Consider the following 23,374-nt stretch of genomic DNA (forward strand, 5'->3'; position numbering starts at 1 on the left):
GCGTGCATACGCACACTGGCAGACCATGATCCTTCCAGGATAGTAGACCTCGGCATCCATGCTGCCTGGTTCTTCAGATTTGCCATCTTCCTGTAGATAGCCCAGGGGGCAGCTCAGGTCCAGGAGGGTTTCAGCAGCCTGATGACATTTGTTCCTCTCCCACTTGGGTTGCCGTAGCAGGTGTTGAGTTGCTAAGCGGAGACTCTTGCCTACCTCCTTTGGGCCTCTGTGGAGATATAAACCTCAGGTGTCACAGCCAGCCCTGAGTCTGCTGGGATCCCATTTTGACATCCTCACTCATGTGACACAGATCTTCAGGGAATCCCTTAAACTGCCCAGGACACATGGTCCTCGTCTACGAAGACAGTAACGAAGCTGGGGTTTGGGTTTTGTTAAGGCAAACATTCTCAGCATCTCTTTTGGAAATAGACTTGAGAGGAAGAAGAGGGGCTGAGTGGCAGGAAAGTGCCTTTGGAAAACAAGAGACGTTAGAATTCATTTCCCCAGACATCTGAGGTTCACGTAGATCACGATCAGAACTTCTTAGGATGTTGTTCCCAGAGGAGTGGCTCGTGCTGTTCCTTGGAACTGGTCACCTGTTCTCTTGTGGTGTCATCAGTCCCATGTGCAGTCGAAATGGCAAATGCAGTCTCCCTCAGGGACGGTTGCCAGTCACCGCTCTACGCAGGCTCGTTAATAACTAAAAATACTATGTAATTCCTGACTTGTGCAAGAAACATGAAACTGGGTCTCACCTTCTCCTGTTGACACGCGTGTGGAGGTGGGCTGGGCGTCGGCATTCCAAAGGTCTATTGTGATGTCTGCTGGTTTCATTCTTATTTTGTTCTTTCTCTTTTCCATGTTGCACTGTGACCCCAGCAGCTGTCCTTGCCTGTCACCACTCTTGTTGCTCTCTTTGGACACCTGTTACTATTTTTAATCTTCTGTAATACCCAAGCTTATTAAAAACGTAATTGTATGCTAGAGCTGTTTGGGTCCCAGCTAAGAGCCTGAAAAGTGTAAGATACTCACAAGAATTTGGGGGGGGGGAGGATTTTTCTGGGTGTGGAGACTCTTTGTTGATGTGGATGTGGACTTGGGATTGGGCTGTTGAATAGCAGGTTCACAGTGGCTCCAGAGATGGTGCTGAGAGTCAGGATGTCTGGGATGGAGCTAGGGGCTCCCAAAGTCTGATACAAATTGTTGTCTGCTAATGAAGGGAATTTTCTCTTTGGGTCTCTTTAGTGTCCACTCCACTGGGCCTTAGAGTAGATACATGTACCCCTGGGAAATCGTTACCCTGTTGCCTTGGTCAGCAGGATCCTTGGGGTACCAGCTACTCTCCTGGCACGAGGTGTAGACATAGGACCCAGGATCAACTGGACAGAACATTCTTTTTTCCTTGATAGGGAGACTCTTTCAGGGATGGGCCTATGACTCGGTCCAGGCCAAAGATTCCTAGACTTTGCTAGAACATTTCAGGAAAGAGAAGGCTCTTTGATGATAGTAACACAAGAATCTGGAACTCCTGGAGGTCACCACATTAAAGAATTAACAAAGAAACAAAGCTAAGAGAGAGAAACTCCTGATAATAAATTTGAGTACCTGAATCCAACCATACCTGAAACTGTATAGTCTCGTACTCATTAAAACTCCTCCCTCTCCATTTATTTCCCTAAAGAACTTTGAATTAAATTTTATTACATACAATTAAAAGGAAAAGTTGGGTCTTTTTCCCCTCTCAAATTGTTCAAAAAGGGGCCTTCTACAAACTATCCTAAAAATGTGGTAAATGGTCCCCATAGCATCCGATCAATAGTTCTTAGTTATGTATTTCTTTAATTTTATTTTCTAACAATCTATTATGTGAGTAGCAAACTAATATAAAACCCTTAAAATCCTCAAGAACCTAACTGATTGGCCTTCTCTTTATCAAGACGCCTTCATGTGCATGACCATTGATGGTCCCTTCAGCCTTTGTGTTAAGTATTTCTTTGAGTCAGTCCTGGTATCTGGTCTTGAAAGACTGAGATGGCTGGTGGTGGACCTGACTAGTGAGCCACACTGCTGCTATTCACTTACCTTCAGGAAAAAACCCTTCTGGCTTTTCCCAAAACCCCTTTCACACAGATGAGTAAGTACAGTTACTCCAGAACTGGAGAGATTCCAGTAGAAGTGGCCAGTGGAAACCCGGGCCCCTCTCTGCAGTCACCTTTGGTCTGTACCAGGGAGAGTAGAGCCGGGAGAGTAGAGCGGCTGTGTCTCATCTCCCTACAGCTCTCCCCCCGCCCCACCCGGCCCCACCAGGGGTGAAAGACCACACTGAGCATCTTGCTCTCCTCATTCTCTTCTTCCTACCCCCTGTCCCCACAGCTGTCTGAATCTCCAAGTGACTGCCGCCAGTGAAGACATAGGAAGGGAAAACATATATAATTTTGGAGTCAGTTGGCCTGGCGGATATACACGTTGGCAGTTAGAGAAGCTAGTGTGTGCCTTCTCTGCCATCTCACACTCTGTAGCCCAACAAATCAATTCAGCCTTCAGAGCCGCATCCATTGCCTTGTGATTATGTTTGTGTAAAGTCTTGGGGTCTTTGATCAAAGAATGGCATTTCAGGCCAGGCCCTAATCCTTAGTGCCTTAAGATGTTTAAATGGGTTTAAAAAAAAAAAGTTGATAACAGCTGGGATTTAAATTTGCCTTTGCCCAGCTTTTGTTTTGAAAGGGCTTCTATTATCCGTGGCTTCCCTTTTGGAGGCAAAGATGGATCGTTGGGTAAACCGAAAAGGGAAAGAGGATATGGGAGGAAATGGGCGGAGACTCTGAATTAATCTTCTGGGGAAGAATGTTTGATCAGCGGGGAGGATGGAAACCTTGGATGCTGACAGCAGGCACCTTTCTGACAGGGTGTGATTGGCACCTTTGAAGCTTCGGTGGGAGCCAGTGTCCAGTGGGTGGGAGCTTCCTCTGTCTGTGGGTGGTGGTGTTAATAATGTGGCAACTGGAAGGATTAATTGCGGACAAGCAGCGGGATTATGAGGAGGGCTCCTGAGCTCTAAAGGAACAGTTCGAGGCAAGCCTCTGATCTGTCAGCCTTAGAGGAAATTAGTGGGAGCAGGCTTAGGGGGAAAAAAAGGCATTTAGGATATTAAAGCGAAATGTAAAGAGGATATTGAAATAGGGCGAAAGGGCAAGGAGCGCTGATCTCAAAAGGCAGCATCCCCTCTTCCTACCAGGAATCTGTGAGGTTCCTCCAGACTTCACAGACACCTTTTCACGGTCCAACTGAGTGATTTTTTTTTTTCGTGTCTTGCAACAAGTTAGGAGGGAAGGGTTAGGCTGGGTTCTCAGTGGTACCCAAGTTCACGTGAGAAACTTGCCTCCCTTGCACTGCCTGGTGGTTTCAGAATGTCCCGAGACTCAGGCTCCTGGTAGAATTTTAAACCAAGTCAGAGCATTACTGACACCCTATCTGCATTAGCTATCTATTGTATATTTTACTTCTTACCCTTCTGGTTCAAGTCGGGATGTTGCCAATAAATCCTGTGTTACCATTAAAGAGGCCATTCATCACACTTCCTAATGTGATTAATCAAGATACACCACAGTACCCTTAAAATGAGATCATTTTGATAAATCATGGATGACATGAAAAGACTTTATTCCTTTTAAGTGCAATTTAGACTGTAATTTTTTTTCCTCATTTATGATTCATGGGAGAAACATGGATAAAATTCCCTTGCACAGTTACACCTTATCTACAGCAATAACTCAAAACTGCTTTTAGATGAAAATTCAGGGTCTTATTCACCAAAGCTGAATGCCAGCTCATTATTTTCTGGCGTTCGGTAGTCCAAAAATAATGTCCGCACATTAAGCGGCATTCTCCAAAAGTTGGAATTGGCCAGGAACCAGGCACATCAATTACACTCCATAATCCTTAATAAGGAAGCAATATCAGGTGTCCTCTTGGAGGCTTTTTCTTTTCTTTTCTTTTCTTTTTTTTTTTTTTTTTTGAATCAGTGACGCTCAGCCTTCACCTCCCTGACTTAGCATGATTTAGAAACAAAAATTAGAGGAACATTAATGTATGAGAATTCCAGCTGCTTTTACCTGACTCTGCTCTTGTTGCACCACGAGCCTCAAAAGAGGTAGGTTCCCCCTCCCGCAGGGTCTGAACTTGCTTTTCCATTCCCCTTTTCCTCGTTTCCCCAAAGAAACTCCCATTTCGCTCCATCTGAGTTTCGTTTCTAAGCCGTCGTGTCTGTGATGCGGGTACAGCTGTCACAATAATTTGGGAAATGATATTCATAACCTCCAATAGAAAAATAATTTGAAAATGTGCCTTCTGGTGAGATCCATCAAGTTTAAGGTCACATTTTTGGTTAAAAGGCAGACACTGATGCTATTCATTAAACTGAAAAATGGCTTGTTTTCCACTAATATTGAAATAAACTCTGGATGAATGTTAAGTCCTGCTGGCATGCACTTATAGAGAAAGCAAAAGGAAAACACAGATATATTTAATTTGGACATGTAAAGTCAACAGAGTTTTAGGTCTTATTTGAGACAGCGGAATCGGGAAGAATGGCCAAAACAAATGTGAACAATTAGAAGTTCATTTGCCTTTTTTTTTCAGAGACTGAGAGCCTTTAAAGGAGGATTCTAAGAATTCTTAGACCCATTTGTGGTTTTTCAAATACTGGTACCTACGAACAAGGACTTGATCAGCATGTAATTTATTCCCCAGCCCCCTGTTCCTTGGGATTTATTTGAAGAAATGAATCAAAATCCAGTATTTGACTCTGTGTTTAAGTAACCCCATAACGCACATATCCTATCCCACATAACACAGCAAACATGAACAAAATCCAAGTTTATTTGGGTTGTCATATGATGCTGATGGTCTCTATACCTTGATCACATAGATAGAAACTGACATCAAAGATTCCTTGTACATTATTCACATTTAAATGGGATTTCCCCTGGCTCATATAATGAGTGAATGAAGACTATGAGGCCATTAGGGCTGCCCTCACCTTGTTTAGGTTTCCGATTCACATTTATGACTTTCTATTTTCACTGTGAAAGATCTGTAAATTGGAAAGGTATGCATGTATCTCATTAAAAAAAAAGTTCCCCAGCTCTAGCAACACTCAGCAAACCTCCAAAGAATGCAAGTTTGGAACATAAATATTTTAAGGCCCCATAAATTTGGCCGTGAATATTTTTTTCTCTCCTTTAATGCCATGTTTGTTTTGTTCCAATCTACTGCCACAATTATATTTTCCCAAAACGGTTTTTAATACAATACACAATTATTTCATACAAGGTTGGGCTGGTCGCCTCATTAAGTCTGCTAAGATCAGACCTCTTGTGACCCCACAGATATTCTTATACTTATTCCTAATTAAAATGGCCTCCTAAATTGGCCTAAGTTCATCACTGCAAATAACAAGCTTTGCAGAAGAGGCACAGTTGGAAAGTTAGTGGGGATAGATGACCTGGTCCCCAAACCTCAAGAGGGGCCAGCCGTGGTGTGAACACAGTAGTGTTCTGCCACCTGTTGGCTCTGCTTACACATAACAGGGTATTGATGTCCCTCGCAGCAGTGCAGTAACCCTCTCTGACCCCTGTCCCAGTTCATCACCCCCAAGAGAAAAGAAGAGACCTCTGAGAATTCCAGGCCTCCCGACTTTCCCATCATTCATTGCCTCGGCCACATGTTTCTTCTGCTAATGTTAAAAATTTATGGCCAAGCACATTAAGGGCAGCGCGAGTCTTTCCCTTCTTCTGGATTATTTCAGTGTTTCCTGTCATAAGGAAATCCAAGAAGACATGTCCTCCGTGGATTGTGTGTGACAGTATCTGCTTATATCTCAGGAATCTGAGGCATGATGGATAAACTGTCAGTTTTGAAGGATGATGTTTTCTCCATATTTCCATTATGAACCAGGCTGTCATCTCCTAATAAATTTCTTGCATTGGTATCAATTTATTTTTACAAGCAGAGGGTCTGATGTATTTGGGAAAGGCAATGACAGCAGATCTGGCCCAGCTTGACAGAGCTGGCTTCACCTCATTTTGGAAAACTACTTTGGTTCCAAGGACAGAACTTGACCTGCAGCCCTTTAGAATAAAAAAAAAAAAAAAAAAAAAAAAACCGCTGTGAGAGGAAGAGAGACACATGAGGCAAGTTCCTTCTTTTAAGCCAAAATAAATCAAGCCTCTAGGACTACCATGACATAATATTATTTCTAAGACAGTCCTACAAGTCCAGATGAGAAACGCCATATGTAGCTCTTTACTGAAGACACAATCACACAGTGAATCTGCATGAATCCTGATTATGACAGGGTTACAGATATCACCACTTTTGCTCTCCAAAGGATCTTAGTGCTCTTGTGCTCAACAAGTGATAAGCCAAGTCCATACATGTCATAAACACTTAATTACAAAGTGTGTGCAAGTCCGTGCTGTAGTTTTTCTCTGAATGGTGGGAAGCTATACAACTTGAGTCTACGTCCTGAAAAATTCAAAGTCTAATTGAAGAGAGAAAGTGCTATACAAAATTAGAGCAAAGTACAAAGAAAAATCATATGCACTGTTTAATGAGCACTGGTTAAGACCGTTGTTTCTTATTTTATTTAACCTTGACCTTCATTGGGAAGAGAAGAAATAGAGCATCTCAGTAGTGAAGTCAGTGGCCACTGGCAGCACATTGCCTGAATTCGTGGCCCAATTGTGCCATGTACCAGTGACCCGAGAACCTAAGTGAGATCTGTCAGATTTCTTAAATTTACCAACCCTCTGTTTCCCCATCTATGAAACCAAATTGGGGACTATAACTCCTTTGTGGTGGTGTTGTGAGGATTGAATAAATTAGTACTTGGAAATTGGTTAATACAGTCCAAGATCCAAGGTAAACTCTCATTGAGGGTTAGCTAACTTCAGCCACCCTCCTCCTCCCAACTTCTATTATCATTACATTTTACAGCCAAAAAAAGGTGAGGCTTTAAGAATCTAAGTCTATAGCCCATCACACAGCCAGAGGGCCCCTGCTGCAAATCTTGGTCAGTAAGGCATCAGAGCAGAGAAGAGGGAGGACCAAGTTCAAGTTGTGGACAAGGAAGCCTAGGGAGATTTTCCTTACCATGCTCTCCATTCCTGGCCCTTTTCTCCATGGCTCCAAACATGTGTCACATGTTACTTGACCAGGGTCATATGTAGTGGTGTAAGTGTGCTGGTAAATATTTGGCAGTCAGGGCCTGGGGACGGGGACAATTTGCATACATAATATTAGCACATAAATTTATTTTAATTTTTATTCTGTAAAGAATATGTAGAATAGGATTGATAAAAGTCAAATATATAATACCGTATTGTAACATCTATACAACCATTTAATTCTTGAAGCTACTTTAAATTTTTTTATTCTAATTAGTTATACATGACAGTAGGATGCATTTAGACCCATCACACATAAATGGAGTATAACTTCTCATTCTTCTGGTTGTACACGATGTAGTATTACACAGGTCATGTATCATATATGCACAAAGAGTAATAATGTTCAATTCATTTACTATCATTCCTACCCCCTATACCCTCATCCCTGCCTTCACTACCCTCTGTCTAATCCAGAGTACCTCTATTCCCACCTCCCGTATTGTAAATTAACATCTCTAGATCAGAGAAAACACTTGGCTTTTGTTTCTTTGGAATTAGCTTATTTTGCTTAGCATGATATTCTCTAGTTTCATCCATTTACCAGCAAATGCCATAATTTCATTCTTCTTTAAGGCCGAATAATATTCCATTGTGCATATGTACCACAATTTCTTTATTCATTCATCGGTTGAAGGGCACCCAGGTTGGTTTCATAGTTTAGCTATTATGAATTGAGCTGCTATAAACATTGATGTGGCTACATCACTGTAGTATGCTTACAGCTACTACAGTGACTTTGGCCAAACTCTTCAACTTATATCTATAGTTACAGTATAATTGATGAACAAATGTAATTCTAACAGCAATTCAGGTTGATATTTTTTCCTTTATCTTAATGAGTACATCAGAGCTTCACTTATTTGTCAACACTACAAACAACTGCTTCAGTCAGCTAATAATAGTTTTTGAGTACTGGAAAAATATTTTCTCAATTTTTCTGTGCTATTCACAATTAATGGCAACATCCTATTCAGCTAAGTCTGCATCATTAATATTTTTTTCATTACTATTTTTAAATTTTTTTTTTTTTTTTTTTTTTTTGCTTTGTGGTGTTGGAGATTAGATCCAGGGCCTCATGCATGCTAGGTAAGCAATCTACCACTGAGCTACAACCTGAATACCTTCATTCATTTACTTATTTGTTTAATCTTGGACAAGTTCTCACTGAGTTGCCCAGGCTGCCTTGAACTTGTGGTCTTCCTGCATAGCTGGTATTACATACAGGCTTGCACTGGCCAGGCTTCTCCATTATTTTCTTAAGTATAGGAAATAAACAAACAAACCAATAAATCAAGACCTAATTATTGTATAATTTTCCAATTTCTGCTGCAGATACTCCCACAGTGACTGATGTGAAGCTATCACAGTGATATCAATGAAGTGTTGGGGAGAGAGAGTATATCATTTTATAGTATTTCCACCATATAGGTACCAAAGACTCAAAGCATAAATAATAGTAAATTTTTGTAAAAGAACTAGTGATAAGTTTTTGTGTATGTTATTTTGCTTTTAACATAATTTATTCAATTCTGAGCATATACAGCTTAATTTTAAGTGATGTCTGTGTTTAAAAGCTGGCTTACAAAATTCCTGAAAAGTTAATCGTTGGATATTTTGAGCAATTACATGTTGATTCTAGCACATTCCAGTTATATGAACCCCCAAACCAAGGATATCAAAAGCACTTATGTCTACATTACATAGCTCATTATTTTATTTATTAATAAATAGGTGGACAGTTTTGTTATATACCAGAACACAAAACACATTGAATCTTAACATGAATGGAATCATATCTCTCTACAAACATATTACCTTCCTTTACATGGATACTAAATAAATCCATAAGAGTTTTCTTTGCTGGGTTTATTTGAGCATCATATTTATTGTAGAATGGTTGGAATTCAAGCTATGAAATCAAATTGTGTCATTCTGAATTCCAAATTTTTCACATACTTGGTGCTGTTGGATAAGTTATATAACCTCTCTCTAAATCTCAGTCATCTTATCTGTGAAATGGTAATTGTAACGGTACTTGCATTATAAGATCATTGCGAGGGCTAAATGAGGCAGTGTATGTCAAATGCCTGCATGTTAATTAATGTTCAAGAAATGTGATGCACACATGCAGATTGCTTGGAGGTTATAATATATTACATTCTGATTATGTTCTATGTTTGAACATATTATCCAAACTAAATCCTCAGTGGAAATTAATTAGCAGCAATATTGATTCGTGCTTCATCATACATCTTTGGATAAAGATGATTGTTTCTAGCTCGGCACGGTGGCGCACGCCTGTTAATCCTAGCAGCTAGGGAGGCTGAGGGTAGAGGATCCCAAGTTCAAAGCCAGACTCGGTAACTTAGCAAGGTCCTAAACAACTTAGCAAGATCCTGTTTCAGAATTAAAAACTGAAAAAAAAATTAAGTGGGCATGTGGCTCAGTGGTTAAGCACTGCTGAGTTTAATCCCTGGTTTGTGTGTGCGTGTGTGTGTGAGGACGGGGCGCTGGGGAAGCACCTTGGGCTTCAGGGTCAGGCTGACTTGGTCTCTATTCACAGAGTTTTAGAACTGAACATCTCTTATGCATTAGAAAACCATTAGCACTTAGCACATATTCAGGAGATACTAACTCCAGTCTCCCACTTTGTCTCCTTTCTTTCCTGTTTCCTTTTCTTTTCTCCTTGACTCCTAGTGTTCCTCTCTCCTTCCAACTCTCCTCAGCTTCTGATGAGAGAGACTGGAGAGGTCCTTGAGGGAAAGTGTGTTGTTTCCTATCAGCCCTGTTATATAAGTACAATTTTAATGTTTAATATTTTAAATTGTAAGAAGCAGGACCATACTACGTGAAGTTAAAAAAAAAAAAAAAACCCTAATCTAACATTCCTATCAAACATCTTTTTATCTTTGTTTAACTTCAGTGGATTGCAAATTTTATATGATTAAAAATCACAATAATGTGTTTTTAATATTTACTGTGTTCACTTAAAATTATGTAAGAAACAGTTTTGCACATTTTTTTCTTGCCTTCATAGTTATAGTTTTATTTGTTTACCTAAGAAAATTTGATAATTACGTAATGTCCAATATAGAGACTCTTTTAATTTTTTTCCTGTTATATAAGTATCTGCTAAGTACGTTTTGGAAGCCGCTGCCCAGGATGTAGTTCTTTTACTTCTCTCACAGCACACGATTGATTAATAGCCCACCGAATGCCCAAACCACAATCTGTCTTTCCTTTTTCCTTTCCTGTTTCGTTTCCTTCCTCCCCGTCTTTCTTCCTGTCTCCTGGCCTTACATAAATATTTGTGAACTACTAACTCTGAGCTGGTTGCCCATTTGGGCACTGGAAGAGTTGGGTCCCCTGTAGATCAGACAAAAAACAAATGAAAAACTTGAGGCTGTTGCCTTCAAAAGGCTTTCTTATGCCAGACAGGCCTTTGGCACAACCTGCTGCATCTCTGACTGACTTCTGACTTCTCTTCCTCTTCACCGTCCTCAATCAGCTTAACCCATGGAGTCCCAAGTTTTCAATTCTATGTAAGAGGATGGATTAAACATTCAGCTTGGACTGGGCTCCTCTTTCTGCCCTCCTGGGCCTCTTGGTTATGAATTTACTCTCATTTCTACTTTGCCTCTTTTCCCCTCCCAATTTCTTGGCTTCTGTCCCTGGACAAGATGTCTGTTCCTGCTTCCAAGTCTGTCTGTCATTCCCAGCCCAATCTATCTGCCATTGGCACTTTCCATCTTGCTTCACACTCAAGGCCTGGAGCCTTCATCTGTGAGCTGGGCAGGAAGCCTCAGCCCTCAGGCTGGCTCTTAGCTTCCCTCACCCAATCCTGCAGGCGAGTCTTTATCCTCCTATTCTGAAAAGTTGGCTCATTGCTTTAGGTTGAATTAGAATAATGAGTGTATTGTTTTATCTTTGACTTTAAAATGTTTTATTCCTTCCATCATCAGGCATTGACTTCCTCTCCCTCTTTCTGGTAGTAGTTGGGCGTGAGTGTTAATAGTAGAGTTTATTTCAGAAAGTTCATGTAGTTAATTTAGAAAACTCTCCACTAGTGTGGATGAGAAACAAGTCAGAGCATGATTACTGTGACAGGTGTTCAGGTGTCATAACCAGGGGCAGGGGCAATGTTCTGTGTGAATTCAGAGGATGAGACTCATTCAGAAGATGAGGTTGGTGACTCTTCATAACAATTATTGATTCTGGTGTGACTTTTTTTTTTGATGCATCAAGAATGCAGCCAAGGTCCTTCTTTTATTTTTCATGATATTTTTCAGCATGAGGTCTGGTATTTAGTAGGTGGTTACTAAATACTTGATAAATAATGAGTGATGCTTTTCCTTATGAGAGAAAAATAAATGTTTTTAGAAGAGTCAGCTTTATACCATGGTTTCAGGGAGTGAATTGTGATGAAAAGTGAAGATTGCTTTTACTTGAAAGAGGCTGACAAATTTCCCAGACCCGGGATCACTTTATGCGGCGTATGATTTAAGGGTGAGTGAGCGTGCCAAAGCGCTCCACTTGAGCTGAGTGATGGGGAATGAGTTGTGGAGCTGTGGTCTTAGATGGTATTTTGTGAAAAATAGTGGGAGATTTATGGCTATTAAACAACTTTGTAGCTGCCCCCTTATTGTTTTGAAGCCTGCCAAATCTCTCCTCCCATGATCTATATCATGTTCCTTCAGCACATCCATGATGTCCACACAACATCCTCTGGACTGCAGTGTTCATCGTGTGCACCCGTTTGGAAGGGCTGGGAAGGGCTTGGAATTGCATGCATTTATCTGAAGACATTTGTTTTCTGTAATCGCCGGTGACATGCTTACTTTGCAAGTCTCTCTTGGAGCATCCTGTGTTTTCACAGAATCCTTCCCAGTGAGGTTGCCAAAAGTTCTCCCGTCCTTCCTGCATTATGGAAATTGCAGAGCGCAGTCTATTAGGGACTATTACTATTATTGATGTGAGACTAAAGAAAGTATTAGTAACTCTTCAATTCAGTGTATATCTTCCACTGTGAACAGGAGAAGAATGAAGACGCTGTCAGTACGCCTTGACAGATCTTCAGCAGGAGGGCTTGTGAGGCAGGAGGGCTACTTCAAGCCTGGCACCGAGGGGACACACATTTACCATCCTCAGCTTTGTTCCATCTTATATGTCACAATCAGCAGCTCAAGGAGAAGCAGAAATAGGGTATTTCGTCTAAAATATCCAACCAGAGATCCCAATCATAGATTAGTCTATGTTACACAACTACTAGAGAATGGTTGGAGGAAATATGCTGTCAGTATGGGTTCGTGTTACCATAGGAATGCATGCATCCGAGGAAAAATGGAGTTATTGTGTTTTCAAATTTCATATTTCAAGGAATTTTGAAAACATAGGGAAGATTAAAAATTATGAGCTCACAAGTATAAGCTAAAGCAATGGGCACGTTGTGAACAAAACTCAAGAAAGATGAGAAAAACTTGCTGTGGAAGAAGATCTAGGTGAAGGTCATCTAGGTAATGGTATCTGGTACCTGGGGAAGTAGTAATGTCATCTTAATACAAAGAGACTTCTCTTCATGCTGTTAAATTAAATGAGAAACTTAATAGAGTTTTTTTTTAATGAACACACATAGCTACCATATCAAATTTGTAGTTTCTAACATTTTGATGTCATTGTTTCAAGAATATTCTTTAAATGAATAAAACCAGAAACCATCATATATAGAAATGAAACTCCTCCACATCCCATTAGCCCCAGTCCTGTTACCCTGCCCAATCATTTACATGAATTTAGTGTCTATGTTGTATAATTTGGGGATGTTTTCATACATGTACAAAATCAAAGAACTTCATATTTACATAAATAATATTATACTGAATTTATCATTTGGAAACTTAAAATTATGTAAGATATACTTGATAAATAATGACTGATGCTTTTTTACTCTTTATAAATTTTGCATTTTTATTCTTTATAAATTTTAGACCTCTTCAAAATGAGATTATATATTTCAATATAGATATATCAAGTTATTGCTCTTAAGTGGTAAATATTATTCTGCCATATGAATATACAACATTTTATCTATCCTTTTTCCTTATTGACATTTAAGTTATTTCCACTTTTTTTCCCTGTTACCAATGATGCTTCAGTAAACATTATAAACTTGCAGACCTGTGTGAAATTTTCCATAGTGTATGTTAAGTGGAATCAGTGCACCAATTTTCTTTTTATTAGATGCAGCTAAACTACCCTCCAAAGTAGTGAACCAGGGTACATTCCTACTGGCAAGGGATGAGAGGGACAGTTTCATTTTCTTTCATTCTCACTAGCACTTGTTATTATGGGACTTAAAACTTGGCCAATAGGATCAGTGGAAAAACTGTATCCTGTTTTAATTCTCATTGCCTTTAGTGCTGGCAAATTTGATCAAATTCTATGTTTATTATCTGGTCAGGTTTTCTCTTCTTTGAAATCCCTGACATTTCCTTTGTCCATTTTTTCCCCTATTTTTATTGGCTTAGGGACATTCTTTATGTATCCTGGATACTAGTATTTTACTGTAGATGTGGCAAATATCTTCTAACAGGAGATAAAAGTAAAATGTAAAAATACAAATCCCTGCCAGTAGGCAGTTAGGAAAATTGGCAAGGATTCAAAGATTTGAGAACCTTTATAGTCCTGAAGATTCAGAGCTACCCAAATTTTCTTATTCCCATTTTAGGCATCTCTTCTTGGTCCAGGTAAAAGAAAATATCATGTCAATTTTTCTACTTATGTTTTTATTATCTCAATATACTGTGGGTATACTGCTTCCGTTGCAAAGTCAACTCTTTATGCTTTGGCAGACAGTGTGCAAATTTAAGACACGTTCTTGTCCACTTCTTTCATATGATAATTTTGCCTTTTTGAATCGTGCTTCTAAGCATAAGATTCAGAAAACCAGTGTGAACATCACTATTGAAATGAGTGAATAGGATTCATTTTGATAAAAGCCAGGTCAAAGAGTTGGTGGTTGGAACTGATTTGTAGTTGTTTTTCTAAACATTGAGTCATGAAAGTTCCACCAGAAAGCATCGCTTGCAGAATTATTCTTTTCCTGAATTCTTTTCCATGACTTGAGCTTATAAATGGACACTAAGCCGAAGAGGAATTAAGTGCTGGGCATAGAATGATGACCACACAACCCAAGCCACACCATTTCTGACCTGTTGACAATTGGAAATAAAACTAAATAGCTCTGTTTTTTTCCTCTTGGTCACAGAATTCTAATGTTTTGCACAGTCCAAGGTATTTATTTAGAGGTAGGATTTCCTCCACTAATTTTAGGAAAAGCTGTCATCAAGTTGTCAACAGCCCACATAGAGATTAAAAGTATTAAAGAATACCATAAAAGGGCAACTTAAAATTTATTTTGGATATTAGGATTTTTTTTTTCCTTTCAATAATGAGGTAGAGCATGGACAAAAAGTTAGAGCCTGTTATAGAGGAAGTATGTATATCTAGGTAAGGATGGTCTCCATTCCAGGACCCCGTATATCCTGCCCCAAGCATTAAATAAGTACCATAGTATTTAGAGCATGTCATTGTATTTCATTAATCATGTTGCAATTACAGAAGATCTGGAATCCCAGAGACAAGTGGTGATTACAGTATTTTAACTTTAATTTTAATCCCATTTCTGACCCTTTCACATTCTTGCAACATCCTAAGTGTCTAGTGATGTAGTATATAACAAATCTTATACACTTTTTAAAACATTATTGTTGGTAACTGAGATTTTGCCTTTCTGGATCCAACACCCTTGGATCAAGCTTTAAACACCATATATTTGCCTTATATTTGTCTTTGAGCTGGTGTGAAGAAATGTTGCCTAAAGCTGTTCCTACCCAGGGACATAGCTTCTGGTTTCACTCCATTCAGAACTCTTTCTATAAGTCTCTACCGAAAGCTGCTTAATCAAACATCTCAAATGTCAGAAATGAAGTTTAAAGGATTTTTCTAGCAAGTAGGTATAATCTCCTACTTAGTTTTGATTCCCATAATGTAGGTAATCTCTTTGGAGAAAAGACCTGCTTCTTGCAGGGCAAATATATCCCATAGAATGCATTTCCTATTCCGGAAAGGAAAATATAGGATTAATGAAATTTACTTTTTCATGGAGCTTGGAAAGGTTGTAAGCTTAGGATTTTGATTCTAGCAGATGTTCTTTTTTGGATATTAAGGAAAAAAAGTTGCATTTGATTTAGAAATCTCAGTTAAGAGTTGCAATGGTTGTTGGTTGTTATAGGCAGCTATATTCTGAAGGTGACACACTGGTCATCTGAAGTATATGACAGCCAATCCCACAGCTAACTGTCTTCATACTTTAACCCACAAGGATGTGGCGTTCAAAAGGGAGAGAGTTAATAGTCAGGACCATACTATATCAGTTCTATGGTCAAGGAGCTATTATATACAATACAAAGCATCATTCAAGACACACTTCAGGTCATTTTCTTTTAGGCTTTAGAATAACAATATTTTGTTGATAACTATTATATAAGTTGAACATCCCTAACCCCCAAATTCAAAATCAAACACATTTCCAAATCCAAAACTTTTTTTTAGTACTGACATGACATCACAAGTTGAAAATTCCACACCTGACCTCCGGTGATAAGTTGCAGTCAAAATGTAGGCATATTTAAAATGTTGTATAAAATTATCTTCAATGTGTGCATAGGGTATATAGGAAACATAAATGAATTTTGTGTTCCGACTTGGATCTCATTGCCAACATATCTCATTGTATATATACAAATATTCAAAAATATTTTAAAAAATCAGAAATCCAAAATATTCTAGTCCAAAGCATTTTGGATAGGTTATGCTGAACCTATATCCCAAACCCAGGTCTCAGATGGATTTCTCAGTGCTGTCATTAAACTTAGCCAGAAGCCAAGTTGCACAGCCTGTAACAATTTATGTCCTTCCCTATGGTGATTTCATGCTGCAGAGTTTTATATCTTCCACTTCCTCTGCCTCCATGCCACGGGGCCATGTATACCAGCCCTGCTTTTCCTCGTCCACCCTGGGGGCAAACTTAGCCTCTGCACTGGTTTCCATAGAAATCTGCTCACCGACTGCACTTGCTTTGTGGGAATTACTGGGAGAAGACCTGTGATAAAAAGATCTAAGTCTACTATTTCCTGCCTTCAGCCTCTCCTTTTCCTCCTCTTCCTCCTTTCAGTTCATCCCAACCAAGAAACCAGCCTCTTGTCATGGTGTCATTTCACCAGTGCTGAGGCCCTCTAAGCTTTGTACCCTACCCTATACTTACAGAATTGTATGTCAACAAAGACCACTCTTGCTTCCTAAGAAGAGTCTCTGTGGATAAATTCAGATCCCAAGGGACATGTTTGGTTAACAAGGGGATTTCGCATGGGATGTTGCTTCCTATTGACATTTATTTTTATCATGCAGGCTTCCAGTGGGGACCTTGCTGCCTCTGCCTCTCCTGAGATGCACCACTACACACCCCTGCCTTCTGCTTCCAGAGAACTCACCAGTCACAGAGGTGGGACCTCAATTTTTTATTACTCTCAGAGGTTGTGGGGAGGGACACTTGGCTTTGAGGTGCTCTGGGCTCTTGGCACTTCAGGAAGAACACAGTGCTTTTCAAGTCCTTGATGGGAAAACCATACCTGTCAAACTGAATGATTTTAAACCATACTTACCAGAATTTAGTAGCAGTCTACTGGGGAGACATATAAATATCCACAGTATAATTTTTTGATTTTTTTTTTTACTTCACATAAAGAGGTTATAGTATTTAAAAATTACCAAGGAGATCATTACTTCCAGCACTAGCAAAAGAGGGAAATTGGGAAATTCATTAATATTTGTAAAAAAAAAATTCATTGTTTGCTAATTCAATAGTTGAAATCTATAATTTCAAAATAGATAAATTCTCTGTTATAGCCCAAAGGAATTTAAATTTTTAAATTTACCTGGTAAAAATAATGGAGAGAATCCAGGCTGGGGTTGTAGCCAGTGGTAAAGTGCTTGCCTGGCATGGGTGAGGCACTGGGTTCGATTCTCAGCACCACATATAAATAAATAAATATATATATCCATCGACACCTAAAAAATATATATATATATATATATTTAAAAATAATGGTGAGAATCTATGTGTAGTTTTTACTGAAATCTCTAATGCCCAAAACATTAATTTGGTGTACCCTGTTCTTCCAAAGCCATAATTCATATTGCCATCGGTAGAATCTTAGGTTTCAAAAGCAGACAGAATACTGACTTGGAATATCATTTGCAAATGCCAGTTTATCCCTAAACTGGCAATTTGGGCCAAAGACTGTGTCATTGCCTAAGCTGAGAATGGTAAGGGTAAGACAAGACCATGCAATGTAACTCAATTACTTCATTTTATCCTGATAATGATTAGAGCTGTGTTTCCTAATAATGAATCTGTCTCCTGAGGGTAAGTAAGAAGAAGCTTAGATTGAGAGCAGCACAGACTTTAAATGTTGTTTCCTCAGGCAGGAAATTCCCTTCTACAGAATGGGACTGTCCCAACTTTGTCATCCTAGCTACATTGCATGGGTGGATAGGAGAATAGGCTGTGGGGATGCTTAGAAAGTGGTGGATCTAGCCCTAGAGATGTCTCATGGGCCCTCTGCACTGTGACGTTAATATTCCATTGAAAAACTACCAGAAAGATGAAGAAAATAATGTAGGATTCCAGGCATGGACTTTTTGGGGTGTGAGCATTGGTAAAACTTCTCTATATTTACATATACTTTGGTTCAATTAGAGTTCAGTTGTGATTCGCTTTATTTTGTGTCAGTTTTGTGCAAATCACTTTCGCTCAAAGTCAAATGTGCTGCATTCTGAGGAGCATTGTTGTTCTTTCTTACTGAATGTCCTTAGGAAGGTCTTTTATTCCTGTACAGACTGTTATGTGGGAATTCCTCTAAGCAAATAATATTATGGAGAATGAGTAATAAATTAACTCTCAAATTAGCATTTTATCCTCTTAAGTTTATTCACTACTTTCTTGTAGGTGGTTAAAGGTAATTTTACTCCATCACCTATAGAGGAACTTGTATAGGAACTTTCATGGCAACTGAAGTCTGAGACCTCAAGCCCCCTTGCAAAAGTGTATCTGGCATGAAATTGAGATTTCACAATGAAACATGTGATCAGATGAATGATAATCATTAGCAATAGGACAAGCATCATCTGTCATTTTATTAGTAATATGAGAAATCTGAGCCTCAAAGAAATAGAATAGAAGACCATAGTTTTGAAGGTATTTTGAGTAAAACTCATATAATGAAAAAAGACCTCTTGAAGTAATTAGAATGTGAATCGATGCTCTCAGATGACATCAGAGCCCAATATCAATGGGAAAAATGTAAAAATATTATTTAAAGGATGTCAACAGCAGACATCTCTGTGGTACTGAGGAATATCTCTCTATATTTAACACACGGGTTGCCTGGTGAAGAGAGCACCAAAGAAACTCACTGAGTCTGGTTTATGGTTGGACTCATCTCTCTAGTACATTTCATCTTGGCATGAATCAAACACCAACAAATGAGGAAAGCCAGTAATTTTTTTTTTTTTTTTTTTTTTTTTTTTTTTTTTTTTTTTTTTTTTTTTTTTTTTGGCAATCACAGTGAAAAACTACTTAATGCCAGGTTGGTTTTTGTATTTAAGGAAACTATATTAAATTACTGACTGTACAAATTAGCCAACTATTTGGGTGCCATTTATTCCTACCTTGTTGACATCCTACAAACACTTAGGCAGAGAAGGTCTTTCACAGTGTGGAGGCTAATTGCATCAATCCCCCAGGTTAAGTCCTCCTTGATGTCTGAAACTAGATCTATAAAATCCCAACTGGAACTTCTATTTGAAAATAATTTTTGATTCACCTAGTTCCCAATCTCTTTTCCTTCCGCACCAACAACTACAAAACTGTAGTTCATGTGCAAATTGCTATTTTTCTATACACATGGCATTTTCCCTTGTCCTTTGATGTAACTTCCAATGTCGAATATGATAGGCCCAAGATTCATGTCCTAAGGACTGTAGATTCAAATGCAAAAGAAGACCAGGCCTAGAATAATGATCAGCAAGCAGGAGGCTCCGTTTTTTCCATTTGTATCTTACAGACACTCCATACATCATAGGCACAGTCATGTGCAGCACTCTCTGGTTCCTACATGAAACTTTTCCTGATCTGAGCTTTATTGGTTTTTCTCCTTCTTGAGATTACTTATAATATTTGTTTCTACCTCCTTGAAGCAATTGTTCCCATTCTGCTTTGCAGGAAGGGTTTGGGTTTGTATGTCTTAAACTCCTCATAGGTGAAAGCCCCTCAGAAGCAGTACTAAGTCTAACTTTTCTTCCCATCATTCTTGAGGTGTCAGTTTAGATATCACAGCTCCAAGGGATACTCTTCTGATCCCACCTTATACATTAACATTATATCAGTCTTTCTTATCCAGGGACAGGCTTCCTAGATAAACTATAAGCTTTTAAGAGTAATGGAGAAGATTCTGTTTGCTCACAGCTATATCTGCATTGTATGACATAGGGTCTGCTATTTACTCTGAGCTCAATATATATATATATTTTTCTATGGTTGGGATAAGGGCTCTCCAAAGAAGGATGTGTTAAAGGCCTAGTCCTTAATCCATTGCCATGGGACCTGGTGGAATCTTTAAAAGGTAAGGTCTACTGGGAGGTCTTCAAGTCATTGAGAACATGCCCTTGAAGGGATATTGGAACCCTAGCCTCTCCTCTTCCTCTGTTTCACTTGTGGTCATGAGGTTGGAGCTTTCTCTGCTGTGTGCTCCCACCCTGACATGCTGTCTCATCACAGTCCCCAAAGCAACAAGTCAGCTCAACTATGGGCTAAAATTATCACAACTATCAGCTAACATATACCTTTTCTCTTTATAACTTGTTTTTCTCTGATATTTATTATGGTAACAGAAAGGGGATTAACACAATATTTGTTCAGTAAAAAAAAAAATACAGTCATAGAAACCCAGCAGAAGAGTCTGAATCTTAGATACCTCTATGAGGCAACTTGATTGCATGTTAAAAAAAAAAAAAGCCCCATCTTCTTTAAGGGTGGGCACAATAAATGGAAGAGCCAGCCTCTTATACTTCAGTTGACAACTCTGTTGCTTTCAGAAACTCAAATTTGCAAGGATGGGAGTTATTTCTACTGATTCATTTCCAGAGAACAGATAGCCACAAAGCATAATTTCCAAGTAGATGATGATTATAATGTTGTAGCTTTTTTAACTTTGGTGTTTTTGTGGTATAAAATAGGATAAAGCAATGGATGCTTTTGAAGAAGGGGCTGGACTCTCATAAAGCTGTAGCTAATGGTGCACACATGGATTTAGAATGGTTTACCTGAAATCTCTCTGGGAATGCTGGTCCAGGCTTGAGCATTTCCTTTGGAGGGTAGAAGACATGGAGTTGTGTCAGAGATCTCTGTTGTAACCTAGTGGCAATTTATATATAATATCTTCAGTGGATGTCATGCTATAAAGAATATTGACATATTTGTTGGAGAAATGTCTTTTTCACATAAATATGTTATGTGGACAGGAGATAGCCCTATCATGCCAGACACTGCCACTCTGTTTAACTGCTGTAAGTAGAATTCACATTTATGGATCATTGTGTCTTTGGAGGAAACATTTTTATTTAGAGATTAGATCATATCATTCTTAAGATACCCTTAAAAATGGGGAGGGCAAATACTCTGTTCCCATTGAACAGAAGAATACACCAAGAACTGCTGGGCGTCATCAGAGCCACTCAGCAATAGAGACAAGGGGCTAAAATAAATTCAAGTCTGTGTCCTTGATTCCTAGGTCACCCCTGACATTCATCACACAGGATATATGAATCAAGGCAGGTGGGGATAACTGTGGCATTGTGCTAGAGTGAAAAGAAAAAAAACTACTTGGAGAGGCAAAACTTGGAAATGTCTATTGCTAGGGGTGAATTTCTAAAGACTGTACTAAGGCATCCTCACCAGTACCCAGGCCAGTGATTCTCAAGAGCTTGCTAGAAATTCTCACTGGCACTCAAGAAGCACCCGGAAGTCTCTAACTGACTTTCTCCAGCTGAAGCATCTGTGCCAGGGGTTTACTCTCCGGGGGTCACTTGGAAATGGCTTTACACATAGCAACTGTTCACACATTGCTCTGCCCACTCCTTCTATCCAGATTTCTAAATCCTCCCCCAGGGCCTCTTTTTGGAGGACTCCAAAACTAGGGAATCCTTGTAGTTTCTAGTTCCTCCTCTGGGCTTTGGAAAGACCTTGGAGAAGAATGGTGGTGATGTTCTAACAAACAACCTGCTAGTACACCTACCATAACCCCACCTCACCAACAGTTACCACACTGAAGATCCCAGGTCAGTTTTTCTGCCTTCACATTTTGAAAATTGATTCCAAGCCTCGTGAATATCCCTGGATTTCTTTTTTTGATGCTTATATGGTCCTAAAGATGTGCCGGTGATTCGTTTGCCATATTAAGTGTTAGACTTTCTATGTACAAAAGAAAGCAAACACAAAATGAAGAGGAAATCTGCTGTGAAAACCTTCTTGGAGATGATAACTATCCTATTCTGATCAGCATTGGCAATCTTGCCCTTATTTTTATTGACATAGTTGTTGGATGTTCATCTTCTCCAACCAGCAGCTTGGTCTATTTGTGTTTGAAATTGATTGCTGGAACTGCCACGGAATAATTTACACAGCAACTTATCATAATTAGTTATCATTTGCAGTTTCCTTAATGCAAGTTGCATTTTATGCTTAGCAATTGATTTTTCTGTATATCTCCATGAAGGAGTTCAATGTGTGCCATCCAAAAAGGAAAAAAAAAAAGAAAGAAAAAAGAAAAACTGTGGGCGTTTTTCATTTTTATCTTTTAAAAACATTTTAGGCTGAGATATCATAAAATACATTTTTATAGAAACCAGGAATAGAGTGTTTCCGCTTCAACTGATTAAATCAGTCCAACTGAAATGAATAAGAGGAAAATTAAATGGATGCTTTGGAGACATGGCATGTGAACAAAGATGTTTGGGATGGGGTGATGTTGGCCCAGGAAAGCATCATGCCAACAGGCCAGAGTATTTCCAGGAGGGTTCAAAAGGGGGCTGCTTGAGGACTAAACTGTTCACCACATTTTGTGGGGGGCTTCTGGGGTTTGAAGGCAGTCTGTCTGTATCAGCCAAAGCTGCTTATTTTTTTCTATTGCTACCATCTTTCCATGTCAACCCACAGGGAATGTGAAAGCTAAGTACCTTGATCATTATAAACAGAATCTATACAGGCCAGTAGTAAAGCCTTAATAAAAATAGATGCAGGTATTCAGGCTAGCTTGATAACTCAGCTCCAAGGAGTCTTTCTGCCTACTGCCTGTTGGTTCTTGTTGACCATCTAAAATCAGAATAATAAACCATCTGATGGTTCTGGTGACTTTGCCAGGTAGATCTCACCTAAGATCAGACTTTAAGGTAACCTGTTTGCATATTTCCTCTGCCCTTGGAATATTTCAGTTTGACTTTCAAGCAATTAAACATCGGATGAATTTTCAAAACACTGGCAGTGACATTGAGCATGTGTGAGGACTTGAGTTCAATCCTTAGCCAATAAAAAAGGCACTGATTTTTTTTTGAAGTTTCATAAAATTATGATTGAACCAAGATCAAACTCCCCCCCCATGGAAAGAAAACCGAAAATTGATAAATAACAACAAAACAGGGAAAGAGGAAAAGCAGACCTCTCTGCCACAAGGACACCTTCCGGAGGGGTAGCGACTTGTCCTGTCAGATAGAATCTTGGCTTTGACCGGGCTGCTCCTTCATTGCCACAGCTTTGCCCTGGCTGCACAGGGGAAGGGTGTTTTGGTTTCCTATGCAGAACTATTATTAGCACTTTCTAATTATGTAAAATGATTTCCTCTGATGACATGTTCAATGGAACCCATTACTTCAGTTTTCTTTCCTTCCTAATGCTTTTATGGGCTTATAATCTTGGTGGAATTCTCAGATGCTGAGAGATGCTAGTTTCCTTTATTTAATCGAGGTGACTAGTG

General features: G+C 39.1%; 1 protein-coding gene across 1 annotated transcript in view; it reads left to right on the top strand.

Annotated features, from left to right (window-relative positions):
* The window catches only part of Lrmda (leucine rich melanocyte differentiation associated), a 1,000,424-nt gene that overhangs the window by 790,722 nt on the left and 186,328 nt on the right, over positions 1-23,374 (top strand). The window contains exon 6 of the mRNA XM_026390217.1: positions 16,695-16,788. Coding sequence (XP_026246002.1) covers positions 16,695-16,788 — 94 coding nt within the window. The remainder of the gene's footprint in view (positions 1-16,694; positions 16,789-23,374) is intronic.

The sequence above is a fragment of the Urocitellus parryii genome, chromosome 5 (assembly GCF_045843805.1).
Source record: "Urocitellus parryii isolate mUroPar1 chromosome 5, mUroPar1.hap1, whole genome shotgun sequence".
Lineage (NCBI taxonomy): Eukaryota > Metazoa > Chordata > Mammalia > Rodentia > Sciuridae > Urocitellus > Urocitellus parryii.